General features: G+C 38.1%; 1 protein-coding gene across 3 annotated transcripts in view; it reads right to left on the bottom strand.

Annotated features, from left to right (window-relative positions):
- Positions 1-22,821, bottom strand: part of KAT2B (lysine acetyltransferase 2B) — a 38,970-nt gene that overhangs the window by 5,318 nt on the left and 10,831 nt on the right. For all 3 annotated transcript variants that reach the window (XM_058833710.1, XM_058833711.1, XM_058833708.1), the window contains exons 3-13: positions 20,116-20,261; positions 19,532-19,621; positions 17,671-17,852; positions 15,214-15,405; positions 12,655-12,761; positions 11,934-12,059; positions 9,630-9,766; positions 8,214-8,422; positions 5,929-6,055; positions 3,575-3,685; positions 2,418-2,561 (exon numbers count right to left, since the gene is read on the bottom strand). In XM_058833710.1, the coding sequence (XP_058689693.1) occupies positions 2,418-2,561; positions 3,575-3,685; positions 5,929-6,055; positions 8,214-8,422; positions 9,630-9,766; positions 11,934-12,059; positions 12,655-12,761; positions 15,214-15,405; positions 17,671-17,852; positions 19,532-19,621; positions 20,116-20,261 (1,571 nt within the window). The remainder of the gene's footprint in view (positions 1-2,417; positions 2,562-3,574; positions 3,686-5,928; positions 6,056-8,213; positions 8,423-9,629; positions 9,767-11,933; positions 12,060-12,654; positions 12,762-15,213; positions 15,406-17,670; positions 17,853-19,531; positions 19,622-20,115; positions 20,262-22,821) is intronic.

Genomic DNA, 22,821 nt, shown 5'->3' with positions numbered 1-22,821 from the left:
CTTCAGCACAGCTGGTCAAAAATTTTAAGGCACATATTGAATGCATGCATTTAGATGTACCTATATGTTCATATTCCAAAATTTTAGAAACAACCCATTCACTTCAAAGACTCCATATATCTATCTGTAGGAATTGCTTATGTATTAATCAAAGATACTCTCATTAAATATTTTCTCTGGAGGATGCCAGAATGATGCCACTCTTCAGAACAAAAATTCTACTCTCTTTGTAAATGCTAGGGAAAGGCTTTTCCCACTCCTAGGTATACCCTCTTATACTTTGCAATCTTATTAGCTCAAATTCTAAGCAATTTGCTTTGGTGCTCTTGATACCCACTTAGATACTTATCTAAGCTTTGTGTGTCCTGGATATGTGACTTTCAAAACTTCATAACTTGGAGTAAACAAATCTGCAGCCATGCAGACCAACAGTTTGATAGAATATTTTCATTGGAAATAATAAAAATTGACATATTTACATTTTTAAGGACCTTCACTCCCTCATACATAGTATTTCCTCTCAAAGAAGAGAAAAATATAAAACCAGACTTTCAAAAGAGCTTAGAAATGTTAAGAGGAATACAGTATACAACAGCACTATGGCCAGATTCCAGCATAATACAAAAATAATTTCAAACTAATTTTTAAATCCAACTTAAGCCCTTCTTATAATTTAGGAACTTGTGGCTCTTCCTGATTAAAGAAAGCTATTCAATCAGTGATTAATCACAAGTCAGGAGGTCACAAAACTTTGCATAGAGGGACTTGTATTTTTTAGAATGACTGTGAACAAGTATCAGGTGATATGGTCTTAGCAGCCATAGGTCTTAGCATGTACTCCAGTTCTTTAAATAAAAGCTTAGACCCCATGAAAAATTTCACTTTTAAAAGGACAGATCCTGAAATGCCTGATATCTAGTACTGGGAAATAGCAGGATTCAAGAAAATTGGTACATAATACAAACTGTCAACATCCAAAATTCTTTTTATGTCCAGGTAGAGTTTTCAGTGCCTTTGATATGCACAGACAAGCAAACACTCTTGATGAAGCTGCAGATTGTGAGGCTATTTCTAAACTTCCTTTCAACAGGGAGAATAAAAAGGCCTGATGGGTGTTTTTAATGTTAGGCAGGCAATCCTAAAATGCAGTTCCAAAGCTGTATGTAATCATTCTCAGAGAAGATCAATAGTACAGATCAGTGCATAACAGCAGCTTTCTTCCTAATAATTTTAGATACGAGATGTCTGGAGGACCAAGGCACTTTATCTGCAAGAGGAGTGTCTCCAAGTTCTTTAGAATAATGTGGACATCCCGACAAATAAGAGAGTGAAGAAAGCTAATAAAGCAATCCCAGAGGCAAAATTTTGAAAACTAACAAGTTTTCGGGAGTGGCATGTCACATTGATGGTTTGGGCCTAGAACTGTACTACTGCAATTAGGCATGTCTGAGATGTAACAGGCTACAAGAGACACATCCACTATCCACACTGACAACATCCCAACCCAAAGGGACAGCTGGCATGTCCAGCAGTAGCCTGGAATCTGAAGGGTAATGCAGCCAAGAAATGAAAGAAATTTTCCCCCTTTAAGAAATGAAGGGGGAAAACTTATGGTCCCTGTTGTATGGACTTATGAAAACTTTCCCAATAAGTAAAGTTAAAAAACCTCATAAATTAAACGTTAAACCATCAGATAGTGTCTTTCCCTCTCCAATCACAGGCCAAATCATTCTTTTGGAAGAAAAATGATTGTTTCATAAAGAGGCATTTTAACAAAATAAAGGGTCAGGTTTGAACAATCTTGAAAGAACAAATTATAATTTATATTTATTTAAAAATCAAGGAAATATTTAAACACAAGTGGAAATAGCATAATTATTTTGCTAATGAACTGCCTTATTATATAGAATATTATTAAGAACTAAATAAAGAACATCCCACATAAAATCCAAAGAGGGACAGACTGGAAATTAAGACAGTCCACCCTTGATTTTTATATTTAAAAAATAGCAGAAAAAAAGTCTTTTATTTTTCAAATAAAACAGGACATGCAACACAAACACTCCATTTAAATGTAGCTCTAATGAACACTACTGATATGGGAGGGAAGGAACTGACAAAGCCATAAAGAAACCAATCTCACAAGATTTTGCTTAGTTAACTACCACAAAATTGAACTGTGAATTACTCCTCAAAATACCAGTACTTTAAGAGTCTTGTTCTTGTTAAGTCAGTTAGAATTTGATGTTTCAATTACAAAATTTTGGCACCCGGACTTGAATGAAGGGATTATTCTAACTAATAAAAGTATGCATTCAAATTTAAGCACCAAAGCAGAGAGCTAACCTGGCACCCACTGAACTGCTTCTAAACATCTGAATAGAGGGTAACATTAAACATTTCATTTCAACTCTCACCTCTTTTTGCTTTTTGATGATGACAGAAAATTCTGTGTAGGGGATCCTTGGATTTAATTCACATCCCATTAATGTGGCACCCTCATAATCCTTGATGTAGCCAACATATTTTGCTTTTGGTACTTTAATATCTTTGGAGAAACCCTGACAAAGAAAGAAAGAAAAAAAAATTATATTGTCATGATGCCATTTTCCTTTTAGATTTGTTTTAACTGAAATGAATGAGGATTTAGAACCAAATTCATCATAATGCTAAAAAACAAAAAATACAACAATAGTTACAGACCACAATTCAATGTTACAGAAACCTCAACCTTCTCATGGGAGGCACTTGATAAAAGAACAGTCAACTGCTAAGAAGGACTATACGGGAGATTGTATTAATTTTGAATGTGTGAAAAGTTAATTGTATCAATTTTATATACAGAACCATAGAACAGGTTGGAAGGAATTTGAGGAGGTCATCTAGCCCCATCTCAGCTCAGAACAGGTCTCATCATATCTGGTTGATCTAGGCTGTCACCAGTCTTAAAGACTGAAAAAGGACAGAGATTTCACCATCTCCCTAGGCAATATTTTCCAGTATTTCATCACCCTCAGGACAGGAAAGGAAAAAAAAATTTCCCTTTTACCTAGTCACAATTTCCCACTATCCAGGTCATCTTCACTGCCTAATGCTGTACACCTCTGAGAAAAATCTGACTCCATTTTGCTGGCCAGATAGTTGACACGTGTTTATCAAATCTAATTGACAGAATAGACATTGCCATCTTTCCCGAATTTGAACTTTCATGTTTCAAATCAGGAGGAGCTGCTAAGTGCAGATCAGGTAAGTTTTAGTCTGTCACAGGTATGCTTAGTCCTTCTTTATACTTCTTATAGAATCAGTGAAGGAACTGACATTTTACTAGTTCTTAGACTAGATAATTATAGACTATACCATATACTTATATTCAGGGGATTCTATCAAAGTAAAATGTATTAGAAGCTAAAAACATTGCACAAGATGAACACAGAGCACATTTTACAGATAAAAAATATGCATGTAAAATTGCACTATGCATTTTATCCAATTACTTTGTCATGCCTAGTTACTTAGTTCCTCACTGCTAGATATAAAACTTCCTGCAAGAAGTAATTTCTTGCAATGAACTTACTTGTTTCTTGAAGTAGCCAATAGCATATTCATCTGCATACGTGAGAAAGTTGAGAATGTTGTGTTTGATGTGGTACTCCTTCAGATGGTTCATTAGGTGAGTCCCATAACCCTGTGTGAAACATATGAGGAAAAAGCCATGACAAAGCCTTTAGGACCTGCACATACTAGAACCTGTGGACCCAGGGTTATTACACACAATTTTTCAAAATGCAGTCTTTCCTCTAGATCCTGTTTTAAAGATATTCTCTTAATTAACTTGGTGTTGCACACTCAGGAGCAAACTCTTTTGAGCCTTGTAGGGGTATCTTTGTGACCCAGCATGGAAGTTGTAATTCAAGGTGCCCACTGTTTATTTTTTTTGTTCCTCTTTTAAATTAGATATCAACCATTAAAATCACATATTACACCAATAACAAAACTGCACATGCTGTAACAATAGAGCATCCTTTCTGAGCCGTATCACATCAAAACTACAAAGCAGTAGCAATATTGAAATTATTCCAGTGTTCTGTGCACCTGTAGCAAAACCATCTCTGCCTCAAAAGATTTATTATCTAAATTTATCATAAAGCATAAAAAGGAACAGTGAACAATTGGCATAATAAGGAGCAGAAAATTATTGAGTCCACAATCAAATAAATAGCTGCACCTTCTGACTGCACACAGGCATGATTTCCATTTAAATTTAGCCACAAGTAAACAAAAGGTTGCATTTATTCACACTGACAAGTAAGCCATAGTCATCCCCTCCTGCTGTGATATGAAGAAATATAAAGTAGATAGCAAATCCCATAATAATGTTTTGTTCCTGCATATGTTCCAACTTTCTCATCACGCAGACTAACAGGACACTTAGAGAAGCATACATGGATTTCTTTTTGGTACGCTGTTCTTGAAAACTGGGAAAATTTTTACTGATGTAATAAAGTCAGAAAAATAAATTAGAAAATACAAACTTCTGATTTTATTTACATTTGAATAGCCCCAAATATGGCAATTGCCATAGAGGAAACTAAGCCACATCCAGTAAAACTTAAAATTGTTTTGTAACAGGGGACCGAACTACCTAAAAAACAATTCAATTTGAATGAGAAAACTGTTCTTATATTTTTTACTCCAGCCTCAAACTGAATTAAAATAGGAATTTATTTTTCCTAAGACTAGGCAGGTCACCCATGTGTGAACTTTTTTTTCTCAGTTATATGTTGACATGGTCAGATTACTCAGAAAGAAAGGTGGGAAGGCAAATTTTCAGAAACACTCAACTGATATAGCGAAGCACCCAGAGGATAAAAGAAAAAATAGTGCATTACACAACCCTGGAGTCAATCTGATGGGTAAGAATTATCTGCTCTATTACTTCTAAAGATTATTCCTAGAAAATCACGACACACCTTTGGCAGCCTCACCTGTGTAGTGCAGTTAAGCACAACTTACTCATATTCTGTTAGGGTTTGCATTTGCTAAATTACTCTTAATGCTGACAGGTCACTGCTTAATGTAGTGAAATGCTCCTTTCTAACACCAGAGTTGAATAAAATCAAATATAACCTGATATTAGTGGTTGTTACAGACTTTCAATCCCACTGTGTTACTCTTTTGCACCAGGGTGTACAATTTTTGTATAACTGTTATACACTCTGAATTAACCTACATCTCAGCTCCTGCTGCTTGAACTAAAAATCATGAAGCTACAGCACCATCTAAAGGCAAAACAGTGAACCAAATGGTTGGAGTTAGATCAACCTGTAGTAGCTGGAAAAGCTGGAGGAATCTCATGTGTTCATAGTGCTCTGCATTCTTTCAGCACAGATGCTAACTGTCAACATTCTGATAAAATGTTGTGGCATTTTATAAGTCAAAGAAGAGTGTACAGAATAGACCTTGTGCTTATTTTGAGATGTAAAACCTAGTAAAAAAAAAACTAGTAAAAAACCCAATTTTTTATTATATCTCATTTAGATTAAAGTCATGTAATGTCACAAAGTGACTGAACACAAATTACTGCCCCAAACAAGCAATATGTATTTCAGTCAACCATGAGACGTTACACTACACAAAGACACAGCTACTGGGAAAAGAGGCATGAAAAGTCCAAGAATGGCAGGCTACTGCTCTGCTGAGAAAAATAAATACAGGTAATCCTAGAATTATGATGATAACTATAAATCTGCACTTTTTAATTTGGTTTTTGTGTATTAAATTCATAACTGCTGTATGTTTCAAAATCTGTTTCTGTCTGGAAACTCAGCAGTATATTCAACATGACTAAAAATATTAGGAGCACATGGCAGAAGGTGAATGGGACTCAAATCCATTTAAAAAACACTTATAATACAGAATTCTTTTTACCTTGACTTGCTCATTGGAAGTCACAGCACAAAAAACAATCTCTGTAAATCCTTGGGAGGGGAACATCCGGAAGCAGATACCACCGATAACACGACCATCTTTTATTAATGCAAGGGTTTTATGTTTCCTGAGCAGACAAAAATAACAATCACTTAATTCATGTACCTAGTACATAAAGTGCTATTAACCTTCCTTTTTTCAGAAACTTGATTCAATTCTTTCCATGACGATAATGCAATTGTATATGCCTCCTAAGTTAGCCTACTGGTATCTACAGAAGCATTGTTACTTTAATATAAAGCTTTCAATATACCATAAAGGTCATCATCATAAATAAAGCAAGCTTTTGGCCTTGCCAAGTACTCTGAGATACTCGGGTAATATCCAAAAAATAAAAGTTGTATTGCCTTCATTGAATCTATTGCTGATAGTTACACCATTGCACAGTTCTCAGGATGGTTTTATCCTGAGTAAATTGGAAATTAATGGAGTTGCAGGAGAGCAAGTCCTTTCTAATGGATTCCTGTTTGCTTGCATGCACTCTCCATAGTTATCAGTATCAAATGCAGCTGATGAAGTAAGAGAGGACATTTCTTAATTCTTATCACCCATTCCTCTGAGAATCAAGACCAGAATAAATATCCATTTCTCTTGCACTTATAGTGGCTGCCAGGAAAGATGTAACAAGGTGCAATCTCAACCCTTATGTTCCTTTTAAGGAATTTTAGTATAATCCTCAAGGGGTGAAAACAGTGCACTTTTCTTTAGATTCAATACGCAGTATCATATAAATCATATAAATTATATAGTTAATATTCAGATGATGTATATTGAAGTTATATTGTATGTGACACCATTTAAGAAGAATTTATACATATTATATATTCTTTTTGTCTTGTACTTATTTCAGTGCATTTTACTTGTGGAATGACAGCAGCAATGCAGTAACTTGAGCTTTCATACCCTGGCTGGATGCCAGGTGCCCACCAAAGCTGCTCTGTCATTCCTCTTCTCAGCTGGACAGGGGAGACAAAATGTAATGAAAGTCTCATGAGCTGAGATAAGAGCAGGGAGAGATAACAATTACCACCACAGGCCAAACAGACTTGACTTGGGGAAATTAGTTGAATTTATTGCCAAACAAAATCTGGGCAGGATGATGGAAAGTAAAACAAATCCTAAAACTACCTTTCCCCTTCTCCTTCCCAATTCTCTACCTTCTCTCCCAAGCAGCACAGGGGAATGGGGAATGGAGTTATGGTCAGCTCACTACATGTTATCTGTGTCACAGTTTCCTCCTCAGGCAGAGTTCTTCCCCTGCTCCACCGTGGGGTCCCTCCCATGGGCTCCTTCAGGAACTGCATTAGCACAGGTCCCTTTCCATAGGGAGGCAAGTCCTGCCAGCAAAGCTGCTCTAGCAGGTAGTGTGGGAAACTCTCTTCATAGGGCTACAGGATCTGCCATGAACCTGCTCCAGGGTGGGCTTCCCACAGGGCCACAGCCTTCCTTCAGGCATCCACCTGCTCCGGCATGGGGCTCCTTCACAGGCTGCAGAGGGACACAAAGCTCCCCATGGTGTACCATGGAAGGTTAAACTGCTGGAGCAGTTCATGAAGAACTGCAGCCTGTGGGAAGGACCCATGTTGGAGAAGTTCATGGAGAACTCTGTCGTGGGAGGGACCCCATACTGGGGCAGGGAGAGAGTGTGTCAAGTCCTTCCCTGTGGAGGAAAAAGCAGCATACAACACATGGGAACTGACTGCGGCCTCCATCCCCCAGCACTGCTTGGGGAAGAAGGAAGAGAATCATGAATAAAGCTAAGCTTGGGAAGCAGGGAGACATGGGGCAAAGGTATTTTAAAATGTAGTTTTTATTTTCTCATTATCCTACTCTGATCTGATTTGTAAAAAATTAAACTCATTTCCCCAAGCTGAGTCTATTTTGCCTGCAATAGTTGTCAATGAGCGATCACTCCCTGCCCTTCTATCTGAGAACTTCGTACTTTCTCTCCCCTGTCCAGCTGAGGAGGGGAGCAATAAAACAGGTTTTGTGGGAACCTGGCATCCAGCCGATGTCAACCCACCACAGTCCCACAAGAAACTTATTAATACAGCCACCAAGATGGCATTTGGGTACAATCCAATTAGATTGACCAGGAGTCATGAGAGCTTGAAAAGACGGCAAAAGTGTAGCACAGGCAGAGCTGCTCTCCACCCCACCTCTGCTGCAAACAGCACCAGACTCCCTCTGCCTCACACGCCAGCCCCCCCTCCAAGGATACCCACGGATCAAAGACCAAGCGGGTGATGTATTCCTTCGGCATTCGGGGCAGCTGATGGGAGAACACATTCTGCAAACCAACCAGCCACATCATGATCTTCTTGTTGGGCTTCTGGTTCAGGGAGTTGCCAACCACATGGAATTCAATCACCCCCCTGCGCTCCTCCAGCCTCGCTGCCTCGTCCCGTGCTGAGTGTGCTGAGAGGAAGTTGGTCTGTACCACACAAAAGAGTAACAAAATCACAGTTTTGAGATTTCACATCCTCTGACAGAACATCCTTAATGAACAAACAAATTAAACCCTCTCTCTTTTTCCAACAGAACTGCCCATGACTTCCTTTGTAATGTACCTTTGCAGAAGGGACACCGTCAAATAAACCTGATGTAAGTCTACACTACAGTCTACAAAGGCCTATCTGATTTTATATTGATACAGATTTAGATAACAACAGATTTATATTGACACAGATTTAGATAACAATAGTTATGACTCAAAAAAAGTTCCAAAACCTCCTGAGGGATAGCCCTCATCCAGTTGAAGCATACACCACTAAGTCTTCATATTCTCTTTAGTCTTAGCCAGCTTGGGCACGAATTGTGAAATCGCCTACACATACTGCAAATCACACATTTTAATGGTGGTGCAGGAAAAGTCATATTCTTTTTTATTTTATTAGTGCTTTCTAGTATCTCTGCCACTACTGAAAGACTCAAAAAAAAAAACTAATTCCCACAGAATTTGCTGTTACATATCTAGCAATTGCATCTATATATCTAAATGCAGATTAAATTAATACAGAAAATTTATTTAACTTATTCTTTTCAAGATGATTTTACAATGCCAAACCATCTCTGTATGCACATACTGTTTACTTTTTTGAGCAAAGTTTGGCTGCTGGGTTTCAAGTCACTGCCAGCCCCAACAGCCAGGCTGGCATAGCATTTGTAATATGCAGAGCCATCAGTCACGGAACATAGTTTGAATAAGAAATGTAGGTGGTTCCAAATCTTCAGCAGTGTCTAGCTAAATCTTGGCAAATGAGCTGCTGGCAAAACATAGCCTGGCAGAGAGAACAGAAGGAGGAAAAGCCAGCCAAGGAAAAAAAAAGTGCAATTCTGTACATGGCACAATTCTGCATTTCTGTTTGTTTTTCTCTTCCAGCCGAAAAAAAGAGCAACTGGGGAAGACAGCAAATAACTGTTTAGATCAGTTTCTGCACCAGAGAGAAGTTTTAACTTCGGATCTTTCATTCTGCTGCAATTCTTGAACCCCATTCAGCAGTATTTTTTGTTCACCTAATCATACTCTTTCAAAGTCTATTTGTCTTGTCTTAGCTTATCACATTCTATCCATGTGGAACATTCACTAAAAACAGACCACTTACAAACAGACTATTTGCAACACCAAGTCTATATCTCACCTCTGGCCCAAGCATTGCTGCAGGATCTGTAATTGTTGACATTACTTCGTTGATTAACTCAATAGGGATATCTCCTACAACCCTTGGTCTTTTAGAATCCTCCAGAGAATAGGGCTCATTATTTTTTCTTTTTTCCCCTATAAAACAAAACTTCAAAAAATTAGAAATAACCAAACTGTCACAGACTAGGACTATGAAGTCTAGCACTTCTGTCATATTCTGTAGCTTATATGACAAGTTTGAGGTTGGGTTAGCTGGTCTGGCTTTTTTGGTTTTTGTTGGGTTTTTTTTAATCTCCATAGACAAAGAGAAAGATAAACAAATGAAATCTGAAAAATACCACTTCTCAATTTTCACTTTGCACTGGGGTATTAGCATGAAGCAGGAAAAATGTACCTCTCCTTCTTCTACACCTCTGTAAACTCAGTTTTAAACTGTTTGCTTTTTCTTTTTGCTTCAAAATCCTTTGCATGGAACCTCTGTGCAGCTGGTTTAGAAGGTCAGTACTCAATATACAAATTGCAGCACTTATTTATGGATAACATGAAATCCCCCTTTTAGGATTCACTGGAACTAAGTATCTGTCTTAGGTTACAATACAAGACGTAACCAAAAGTATGTATTCCATTACCATCTGTTAAAACCAGGTGAGGCAGTGCTCTTTATCTCTTCCATGACCCATCCTCCCTCCAGAGGGATATCTGCTATTAATGGGCCATTGAGTTTCACTGCATGACTGATGAAATTACATCATCCCATCCTGAGGTGCTCCACCCAGGGGGAGGAGCTAAGCATTCCTACCTGGATATAATCTGAGATTTGGAACACCACAGACAGCCTTCTTCCACTGGAATCCCAGAGGAAGACCAGACTCATCAATATCACCACTGGACCTTCAGAAGAAAACTACACCCTTCTACGGTATCACTGCTTCAACAGAACCACATCTGTCACTCCAGGAGAGCTGCAGCCACCACTTAATGATACTGCCACCAACACCCTGACCAACAGGGTGTCAAGTTGTATTCTGACTCTGTCAGTGGTTTTTTGTACTACTGCATTTTATTTTAATTTTTCTATTAAGTTGTAGGTTTTTGTTGGTTTTTTTTTTAAATTTGCAAGGTAAAGAATTTTTATTCCTAATCCTATATCTTTGCCTAAGAGCACCTTAATTTCAAAATTAAAATAATTCAGAAAGAGAGTTTACATTTTCCATTTCAAGGGAGGCTCTTGCCTTCCTTAGGAGACACCTGTCTTTTCAAACCGAGATAGTACCCATCATATATTTCTTTCACCTCTTCTGTCAACCCAGCAGCACATATAGATAAATATACATACATATGTATGTATGTCATACATATTTGAAAATCTGTGTAAGATTTCCAAATCAAAATATACCAAGTTAATTATTAGCTGCCCGACTGACTGCAGAGACGCATGCATTATATAGCAAAATAAACTAGTTAAATTCATAAAAGAACAGTCCACCAGGGACTAGCAGAGGTACAGTAATAGAGATCCAGCTGCATGCTCAGGATTATCCCACTCATCATCCTACTCCCTACTCATTGCCACTTCTGAGGGACAGCTTGGGAAATTATTTTACAGAAAACTGCAGTTTAGGAGCCACCCCAAGTTTTTCTGTACTGAATACTGAGACTAAAAATTCACTTTGGTTTTGGTTTTTCTCCTTCCTTGAGGACTCACTTTACATAAGCTTGGGATCATCTCTCTGACCTAGCAACCTCTCTTGACAGGCTCATTAATCCTGAGGTGTTTGAAAAACAATTTATTAGGAGAATTTATGCATCACCAACTTTTTTACTTGCAAGGTTTTTGTTTGTTTGTTTGTTTTACCTAACCTCATTCAGGTTTTAAATTTAACCTGGTTGGTGTGTCTGTGTTTTTCTTCACTGTTTAAATGTACACATTTTCACTACCTTGAAAGATTAAAATACCCAAATGTGATGGCCCCTTCTACTCTGCCATTATTTAAATGAAACCTCTCCTCATGGCTTATAATAGATGTACTCCAAGAAAGCATATTTTTCAAAAACCTCTGACACCAGCATATCTTTCCCCATTTTAAATGAATTTAAACAAATCAATTGGGTTTTTTTGCAAATACAGTTGCCATTTCTGTAAGTTAAACTTTACTGTAGTGGAGAAAAAGGTATGTGTGTGCAAATCTTTCAGCAAAAACACCTCAAGTTTGCTCATGTAGAGTGAAGACAAAGGTTACCACATACTGCAACTACTGATAAGATCAACATAAGTCAAAAGGCGAGGCTCCTTCTCCATTACCTAAGTTTGGGTCAAGGGCAGAAGAAACTTTACAAGCTGGACTCATATTCCCACTGTTGGATTGCTCCAGAGATGAAGGACTTGCACTGTATGCAACAGACCTTGCAACAGGAGGTGGACTGATAACTGCAACGACATAAAAAACAAGCACAAAAGAAATCAGGTCAGGGAACCCATTCTGGAAAGATTGTCACAGAGATGGACCCCCACCACCCAAAAAGTAACAGTGAACACTGTGCAACAGAGTAATGCCACCAGTTCACACGTACAGACATTAAAGCTTTATATCAGTGTATTTTTCTAAACTAAATTCTACCTAAGAGGGGACTGCTGGATAACATGGATGGCAAACACCAGGCTTTATTAGTTCTCAGTGCTAAGCAGAAGCTAAGAAAACAAACTTCCCTCACATACCTGCCAAGCCTGCTGGCATTCAGCTTCATGAAAAGGTTTTTTGTAGGGCTCTATTGAAAAGCAAAATCTCATCATTCAGCTTCATCTGTCCAATTTACAGTGCTCTAAGACTGGTTGGACAAGTCAAACTCAATCAAGGGAGAAGTTGTTTCACCAATTAAAAGAATGAAATTTTTAAAAGGTCACAGACTAACACCTCTCTCTCTATCTAATATATATATATATATTAAAAAGCCCCACATTAGTCCTAAATCACGCAGTTTCATGCAGTTTTCATTTGTGCTACCCATCACTAGATGCAAATTACCTGTCTGGATCCCCAACTGGCCGGTTCGGGAACTAGACACCATGAAATCCTGATCCCAGATGGGAGAATTCTGGCTGTACACTTCTTCTTCCAGCATAGACAGAAACCTAGGCACAAAACGAGGCAAAATATCAACTAATGGGATAATTCCAAACAGGTTCTTTTTCAAAATAAACACTTGCAATGTTTTTAAATTAAAAACATTTACTAAGTCAGTAAGAAAATGCTGTTGGCCAATGCTATTAAAAAAAAACCCCACACATGCAAAAATCACATGCCAGAGTAGACATGAAGTACCACAATTCAGTAGAGTGCTTTCATTTACAAAACCTTGCTTCTGATTACTAGCAATAGTTATCTAATTTGCAAGTGCAGAAAAAAACAGTTACAAACTACTTTTACAGAGCAAAACTCCACTAGTGAGAAAGCTGTAAGTTGACTGATGTTATACAATGATGGCAAAATATGTCTGTTTTGATAAACCAGTATTTTGCAGATGCATTTGCTTTCTGCCTTTGCTAAAATGCTCTTAGACAGATATTTTCATTCCTTTAAGTGTCCTACTCTAACATTTAATTGCCATGTTCGTGCTTACATAACAGTATTTTTAACCTTACTTTGGTACAGTTACAGAAACAGCACAATTTTAAACTTTTCTTAGCATTATTTTATTCCACAGATCAGACTCTCCAGCACACTCACCCTCTCAGGGCTAATACACCAATTCCTTCCCCACAGCAAGACAGCTGCTTATCCTATGTTGCACAAAAGAGGTTTTCAGACCAGAAGTTGACATGCCACATTTCTACTCTCTGGAGTAATCTATATGTATAGAAACTGTTCAGCTGAAACCAACAGGACTGATGAGTAAAACTTCCTTGAACAGGATAGGGATTTTCAGGATCAAGTCAGACTCTTGTACTGTATATGTAGGACACCCATACCTAAACAATTTGCTGTTTGCTGCTGCTGTCGACACAGGTGATAATGGCTAAAAAGTTTGTAACAGTGACCTGACCATCTGTGACAGAGCAGAAGGACAAATTCAAGTTTAGCCAAAGCTCTATTTCCAGGCAGTACAGAGGCTCTGCCTCCAGCCTTGATAGCAACTACTTCCTAGGTATGCACTGACACAAGCTGTGGGTGCTCCTTTGCCCAAAAGGAGAGCCCAGGGCAGAGGGGAGCCCTGTGCCAATGCCAGGCTCCATGCTCTGAGACACAGCTCCTCTGCAGGGTTCATTCAGCACAATGCCAGAGGAAAGACAAATGCTTCAGATAAGTACATGAAAGATTTAAAACATTATTCATACTTCCCACAGATCATCTGGAGACAGCATTTGTCTTTTTTTCCCCCCAGCAGAATATCAAAAAGAATTGCAGTGAATAGTAATGCTTTTCAAATTACTGCAAAAGGCTTTAAAAGGCAGTGAAAACAGGGGCATATGCACACCTACTTCCACCACAAATCTGCTCCTTGCATCAATGGGGTGTTAAGTCCTTTTTTATGTTTCAGGGCCAGATCATGATCCTGTTCCCAGACACACACAGACATTCCTGTAACCATAACAGTCTACCCCAAAGACAGTGCACATTTTTCAAAGTGGTAAAATAAACTATTAATAATAGTAGGAGCAAGAAATCCTTACTCTACTCAGCTTAGGAAAGTTCATGTTGTTTTTCATTCCCCTCAGCTCTAACCCATCTTCTGGCCCAACACAGTAGCTTGCATAGATAGCATCAGTGCCACCAGGTCTTCTGTAGGTTCACTTCATTTGTTGTTAGGAGGCTTTTAAAGTATGACTTAAAGAAACAAGCTACCCTTGTAAAATAAGGATATTTTTCAAGTGATACACTATTTTACAGGAATTCATTACAGTGAATGATCCTGTTAACATCAGTACCCCTCTTCATCATCAGTAAAATGTTTGAAATTAAGGACTATCAAAGTTGAGCATGTTTCAATACACCTGTTATTGATATAATTATTGGTAATAATTGCTGTTTTATTGTGAGAGATTGTCATCAACATTCCAGTACTGGAAAAGATACTCAGTATTAAATTTATGAGTTTAGGATTCAATGATGCAGTTTTATACTGACTCCTGTCTAATAAACCCATTTCTTCTAGGGGTGGGGTATCTGTTACAATATTGAATTAAATTGAAATTCTTATAAACTCTGTACAACATCCCCCCCCCCCTTTTTTTTTAATGCTCCATCACCAAAGCAGATGCAAGCATGTTTTTGCAGGTCTGGACCTACATTGTTTCCAAGGACTACAGAAAAAGAAAGTAATTGACCTACAGTACCTGCTAATAGGCAAAAAGCACAATCCCCCAGCAATATGAATAATCCTTTTCATAAAGTAAGGCCTAGGATAAAACAAAGCAAGCATTTGTGTACATAAAATACACTAATCTAAGTTATGGCAGTAAAGAAAGCTGCAGTGTCTAGTTGCTACTGAATAAAAAGATATTATTTTAAGCTGCAGGTAATTTCTCCCTTTCCACAACGAAGTTGCTGGTTAACTTTGGAGGCAGGCACACTGGGAACCCTTACTTTGGAAAATGAGTGAGGATTAGTGTTCGTTTTTCTTGAGGAAGCTTGTCTTTTTCTTGCCTGGCCTGCTCCAGCAGTTGTCGTCTCATTACAGTAAAAACAGAGCGAAGCAATGTCCTACCAAAAACCTGGGTGGTTTCATACCGAGGTAGACTGTCACAAAACTGAGGGACATTGCAGTAACAAAGCCACCTGTAAAGAGAAAAAAAAGCCACGTAATTATCACCATCTAACATATGACAATGCAATAAAACCACTACCCACATCATTTATAATGCAGCTGAGAGCTATATGACCATATAAATCAGTTCCACTACCAGGCTGGACAGAGTTAAGCAGCATTTATATTGCCCATTTTTTTACAGAAATGACAACCAAGTACTTTTAAGTTTTCATATATTCTTTTTCTCTGCAGTCTAGTTTACACAAAGTGCTCTTGTTCCAGACAGTAATCACAGATTACAGAAAATTCATGGGTATGTCAGGGATTCTCTCCACAGCTCATTCATTCACCCTCACACATCTCTTGCTCCAAAGACCCTTAGCATAGCCTGTTTTACCCTCTAAAAGTCTACCTTACCTCACACAGAGGCCAAATGGGTGACAATTTTGACTAGTTCCATCTCCATCCTAATCCAGCTGAGTTCCTGCCCTGTATTTCCAATTGGCTTTTTCCCATTATACTCTGTCTTATTACTCTTTTGTTACCAGTACCTCCATCCATAATAAACTTGGCACTAAGGAAAATTACAGGATGTCATGTTTCTTTTCTAGGAAAAGAGATTATGGTACCAAAGAGGTAACTCAGGAATACACTGCCTATGTAGATCACAATATCTGTTAACCTTATAAACAAGATTTTGATATCTATGTGTCAGTGAACAGTCATTTGTATCTGAAGCTTCAGCAGAATCAGACCACAACCACTATTTCATTGCTGGAAAGCTCCAGCAATGAAAAGAAAATATTAGGATTTGGATGCAAACATACTGTGCTGGATCCTGCACACATTTCCTCATCCAGATCCAAAGTACAGCCTGTCTCAAAATGTTCTCCCAGACTCTGGCGCCTTAATCTTTGCAAACATGAGTTGGAAAAGAGTTGTGAGATAGAGCTGCTCACAGACTTCTACTCCCTGTTCTTGGCCGATAAAGCACAGCTCTCAAAACACAAGAATGCACGTGAAACTCTGATATGGTTTCATTCAAATCCTCAGGTTCTCAAACGAGATTGGTGACTGCAAAAATTCAGGTGTGCCCATGGTGCACAGCAGCACCCTGAGTAATGCCTCAGACAACACAGAGGAGAGAAGCTCACAATGACAAGAGAGATCTGATGGGAAGAGCACTTTGGGTCAGGGAGGGACCTTAGGGACTGTGGGCAGGATAGTTGGAAAAACACAAATGACAAAATAATGAACAACAAAAAGCCACCAACCAGAACCAATTATCAATTCCTAATAAGATTTAACTCCTACCACCCCTGGATGACACTGGTTATCACAAACAAATGGAGGTCAAACGCCCACCAAACATGGTCTTAGGAGCACCATGGATTCTAAGTGTCCTTTATGGCACTTATTCAAGGTGACAGGACACCTGGGTCAGACACAGCGCAGTCTTCTCTGTCACTACCCAGAGTCGCAACTCACACCAGCTTTGCTGCTGTTCTCCTTCATGGAGAGGAGGTGTGTGAAAGGCCACCAGGAAAGCCGCCAGAAGGTGGTGCTCCCCCACGGCCAGCAGAGATGTCCTGGGCGTTGCTGAGAACGGTGTGCTGGCAGAGGTTAACTACCTGCTGCCAGACCGGCAGGACCCTGAAACTGCTCTCACTCTGCTTACTGAAAAAGGCACTGCACTACTCTTGTGAGAAAAAGAAAATATAGACATGTCTTTTTATCCTGGCTCTTAATCCTCCTGCGACTAAGTTATTACTTTGAATTCTAACAGCTCATTAAATGGTCATAACAAGAACTATAATTTTAAGGAACCTAGTAATATCTGTCCCCTATTTAGCATTCAAGCACTTGCAAAATTAGTTTAATTTTTCAACTCCTCTGTGACTTGGTTTCAAACAGTGATGCTTTATAATGCTACATGTTATGTTCTCTCTTTTTTTTTTTTTTTTTTAAGTTGAATGATAAATAAGGATCTTAATTGAGGCTCATATTTAAGAAGACCAAGAACGCTTCACAAACACAGATCTTGCAAAAGCATTGTTAGATACGAGTGTTCCAGCCTCTACTCCCTGCTCTTGGCTGATAAAGCACATCTCTCAAGACCCAAGGATGCACGTGAAACTGATACAGTCTCACTAAAACCCTTAGATCTTCATGTTAAATCCACGGCTGCAAGAATTCACAAGGTCCATCTACAGCATAAAGACACTGGTGTACTCCTGATATTTGCACATGCCCTATTTGTAAGGAAGACTCCTAACAAGCAAAAGCAGCATTACCTGGTATAATTCACTTTATACCCTGCAATATCGTCATTGGGTGATCTTAGTCTTCGCTGAGAAGGTGTCTCCAGGTGCCAGTAGTTAATGCGGTTCAGAAACATTTTAGCCAGCTCCACTATTGTTTGCCTTTCCTTCGAGGGTAAGTGGCTAAATTTGTACTGCACAAAATTATTCACACCCTTAAAAAAGTAAGAAAATTCTGTTTAATACTTTAGCCATAATTTTTACAGGAGCATCCTCAAACATTCCTCACTTTATGTTTATAATGAAATTGCATTGCATGAGAAAGAAAAGAAACATCAGAGACCATGAACTCCTTGCTCAGCATCATGCATATGCCACAGGCTGGTACCTGTGTACACAGCAGGAGGTACATCTAGGTATTTTTAACCTACTCTCAGCAGCTGATGTAGAGGGAAAGAAGAAAAAATTCATTTTTCCCTCCTTCTCAAAGTCAGAAAACAGAGAAAGTTCTGGTAGGCTTTCATCTATATATAAACCAACTATCACCTCTCCAGCTACTTGTCAATAATAAATTAGATCTTATGGACTTCTACGTAACTTTATGTCTACAAATCATGTTATTTTTTCAAGAAGTCTTAATACTTCACAATCATGTCTCCTCATTGCACTTTGGAAACTGTCCAGTTTAAAGAAAAATCTACTGAATATGATCAAAATGGGTGACTAAAATTGCTGCAACACATATTTTATAAATCCATTATAACACTTAGTGCTTAGCAAATAATTTTGTTTGATTGAGTGGCTGATCTGCTAAAAACAGAATTGTAAATAATGGTCTTCTTTAAAGGGAAAATTATTTCAAAATAAGCTGTAAGAAGAATTACTCTTTTGTCCCTATGCTTTATTTTCCTAAGCAACTTGAACATTATGAAAAATTTGACAAAAAATTGCATTGAATAAAACCTTTTTAATAGTATATTTTAAGGATTAGGAGCCTAGGGGGATTACTAACACATTTTTTTATACTCAAACTAAAGGAGAACTTAAAGTGAAGACTTTTCAGAAATTCAGCAATAAAGTGGTTTGATCTTCCTAAATGATAAGAAGTGAGAATTGCAAAGAAATAATTACTAAACATAGCAGTCTTCACAGCTAAATTATCCCGTTTAACAACAGAACATCATTTGGATGGGAAAACACTGAGCTCCTGTTTCAGGGAGGTATGTGAGCCTCTACATAGTCTCACTGGAGTTCATGGGCCCACTTGTCTGCCAGAAGTGCATTCTTAGGAGCTTGCTTAACCAAAAACTGAATTTGTCATATGTTCTTTATCTACTGAGAGTCACAAAAGCCTCAATTATTCTTTGGTTTCTGCTTTGGCATTTTCTTTGCACCCTTTGAAAGAAAAGGCTATGATCTCACTGAATTGGACTGTAACATTTTTCTTGATATACAGAAGGCAAGTGCCATTTTAATATTGGATTTCAAAACTTCAACAGGCATTTTTCATCACTTGGAACAAAGAATGATTTGAACTGCCCACATAAAAGTAGCATTTCAACTTAATTCTCTAAACCCACAAAAAAGTCAGTTTCATTAAAGCATAAGACCAATGATGAGAAGCCAAATAATGTAACTATTGTACAAATGCTAAAAGTGGAACCAACAGCAATTTATAGCCCACTGTTTTATCCTAAGCAGAACACAGAAACATCTGCGAAGTGTCTAAAAAAACGTCCTGTTTCAAAACCAGTGTTTACATTTACAAAAACAAGCCACAAAAAATCCCCAAACAAAGCCTCCAAACCCCCACCAAAATAAAATTTTAAAATACATAAATAAACAAGAAAAAAACCCATCACACACCAACAAAAAACACATTTTGACTCTTTACCTGTTCAATGCTAGGTTTCTCAAATGGGGGGCTTTCCAAAGATCCTTCTACTACAGGTTTTCCCATCTGCAAAATGCACTTCCTCAAAAGCTGTTAAAAATACACAAATGTTGAAAAGTTAGTGTATTTTCATACACAGAGTCGATGAAAGTCACAAGGGCACAACACACTGTGAGCAGTGTTGGAATTCTCCTGGCTATATACCTGCTTGTTCAATCATCTGAATTTGTAATAACTAAACGTCACTGTGAAATCACCTTCTCTGAAATGCATGCAGGAGGCTCTCTGAGGAAATGCAGGCAGCTAAGTTACCATTCATGTGTCAACTGACTCTTCCTGGTATGTCAGTGAAGAAGGTTGCCTGGGACTCAGGGTCAGTTCCTCAATCACCTGGATGACTTTTGGAATAAGAATCAATATACTGCAAGTACCAGAACGTCCAGCCCACAGTTACTCAGTAGAGCATTGTCCCAGAGAAAAACTGTCTCAGCAGACAAAGTCAATCCAGGCCCGAGCACCAATGAAATTGGCTTATGTGTGAGAAAGTGAAAAATCTGAGAAGATGCTCCACAAGTTCAGCTTACTTTGAACAGGTAGAAATAAACTTGCTTGGTGTCTGCATCTTCTTCTTTGTGGACACAAGTGAACAGATATTCCACATCCAACACAATCCCCAGGAGCCTGTTCATTTCTTCTTCAGACACATTCTCCAGGTGAGAAACATGAGCAGCTAAACAAAATAAAAACCCAAACTTGTAAAAGGCTACTGAGAGAACCCACATCACAACTATAGCTCAGGAGATCTCCAGCTAAGCCTTAACTGTAAAGGCACTGATGCTGTAATAACCTACTTAAACAGAACACATCTTATCTGAGGTAACTGAAACCTGTGTCACATCAGAGCAGTTTGTAAAGGTTGACCAGCAGTGGTAACTTCCACAGCAGAGGAATGGCAGCTGGTTGGAATCACATCATCTGTTAACACTTAAAACAGACTACAGAAGTCAGGCTTGTATTAATACGTTGCACTGTATAGCTAACATACATTTTTGTCCTGGAGCTACGTCTTTGAGACAAGGTTTCTTGACTTAAGAAAATAAATCCATAATTTCCATAAATTATGCAATCCAGATGTAAGCATCACCTTATTTTGTGAAGAGTGAAAAAGACCCAGTCCCAAAAAATGACTTTTTGTTTTAAACTGGGCGTTATTGGCTAAGTCCCTTGCTTTTGTATCATGTAAGATCAAACTGTGCTTTGTGCACACTGTATTAACAGAGATTTTGCAGACTGTACACACTCATTTGTTCAGCAGTCTCCAAGTGACAAACTCCCTTTTATTGTCTCCAAAGGTAAATACAGTCTCACATCTGTAATTTTCAAAAGCTTGAGGTTTCTCCCTGTAAAGCGGGACATTCATTTCAAGCTGGTTTGAGAAACTGGCCCCGGGAAGAAGGAAGGCAGTGTAAAACAAAAAGTCAACTCCCAAAAAGAAGATATTTGCATTACAAAACACAATGATCTTACTGACTCCAGGCCAATATAGATGGTATGCATATCCTTTCCTCAGAAAGGACAAGAAAATATCCTTTCAAAGAAAGAAAAAAAATACTTTTAAGTTTGCCATATTAACTTTTTATATTTTAATACATTTTATCTATATTTGCTTCTTAAGATTAACATATATTTTCAACAGAAATCTGACTCCTTAGCTGGGGAGTTAGAGAGGAAAAATAACACTTGACTTGAAAACGATCACATTTATTGGCCACCCAGCAAAGATGGTTTGTTTTGAGAAGTAGTATGATACCAAAACATTTAAATTTAATACCTTTATTTGGCTTCTAGTAAAAAGTGCACTGTAATGCAGAACTTTAAAAATATGTGAGCAACTGTTTCCACTTAAATGAAAATTTATAATATACTGTCATAGGCACATGACCATCATGAGCTTCCTTTGAGGATAAATAGTCAGTATTCTGGGCAGAATAAAATTATTTAACTTCTGTCCTTAAGACAGGTATGAAGGGTTAATATTCCCAGCAGTTTGTCCTGATCATTTGCAAGGAATAAACATCCTCCTAGAGGAGCTTTGCATTAGAAGCTGATAACATACCAAAGAAACCTTGCCTTCAACAAATGAATAAAACATCAGCATAAGAAGCCATTTCTATGCAGTTTCCATAACAATACTGAACCATGACTAGTGGTGTTTAAACATTTTATTAAACTAGAGAATTATTATTATTCATACTGAATCTAAAAGTTAAGTGTATTACCAGCCATTTACCAGACACCAATGCTTATACACCAGGCCAACAAACTATCTTTCTTCAGATGTTCACAGCCCATTCCCAAACTCTGTGGCCATTAGTAAGCATTTTATTAAAATTAAAGCTTTAGTACACTGGCATCAGATACTGCATCACTCTTGACTAGAGTTACAATCACAATCACATGCACTGCCCAACTGGTACACCCTTCTTCCGTTGCTGTTATGCCTGGAAAAGAAATTTAAATATCACATGTATCGGTTGCTAGAGCATGCACAGAAAAGCAAGCAGAAAGAACAAGGCTCAGTGGTAGGAAGACCTTCAACTCCAGCAAATAAGCACTGGAGTGTACAAATTAGGAATGGTGAAAAAATGGATTAACGAGGAATGTGTCCACAGCCTGTCTCAAAACACTAAAATCAAGAAATACCCAAATGTGAAGGTGCATAGCAGGAACTGAAGACAGTGTTGGGGAAAAAAAAGAGACTGAATGTGTATATGGTGTATTAGCACATTAACCAACTAGTTTTAAAAGTGATCAAAGACTGACAATGTTTACCAGTTAAAAAATGCACTTTGCAACACAGGAGAAACAATCAAATAGAAAAGAGAATAGCCTCTGACTATGCAACACCATAAAGCACATGGACAGTGAATTGTCCCAGCATCTAATCCTGTCACAGTGTTAGAAGATATATCACCCCAATAAAAAAAAATAATCATTAAAACGACCACATTGAGCCAAACTGTGGCACTGAGCACCAAAAGGATGAATATAAGTTGTAGATAAGTAGACAATAATACACAAAATCAAATAGATTTATGCACCAAAAGCTGCACCAGCTTGAAGATCAAGCCACACCCCCAAAAACAGAAATCTCAAACAAGGTAGTATATAGGAGTACCTTGGGATGAAAAATTAAATTCTATGGAAAAAAAAAAAAAATTACGTCAGGTACAGGTTTAACCAGCACAGAAATTTCTACCTTGCTACTTCAGCAGCTTTCTGAGAAGAAG

The sequence above is a fragment of the Poecile atricapillus genome, chromosome 2, assembly GCF_030490865.1.
Source record: "Poecile atricapillus isolate bPoeAtr1 chromosome 2, bPoeAtr1.hap1, whole genome shotgun sequence".
Lineage (NCBI taxonomy): Eukaryota > Metazoa > Chordata > Aves > Passeriformes > Paridae > Poecile > Poecile atricapillus.
This window is presented reverse-complemented; position numbering and strand designations above follow the sequence as displayed.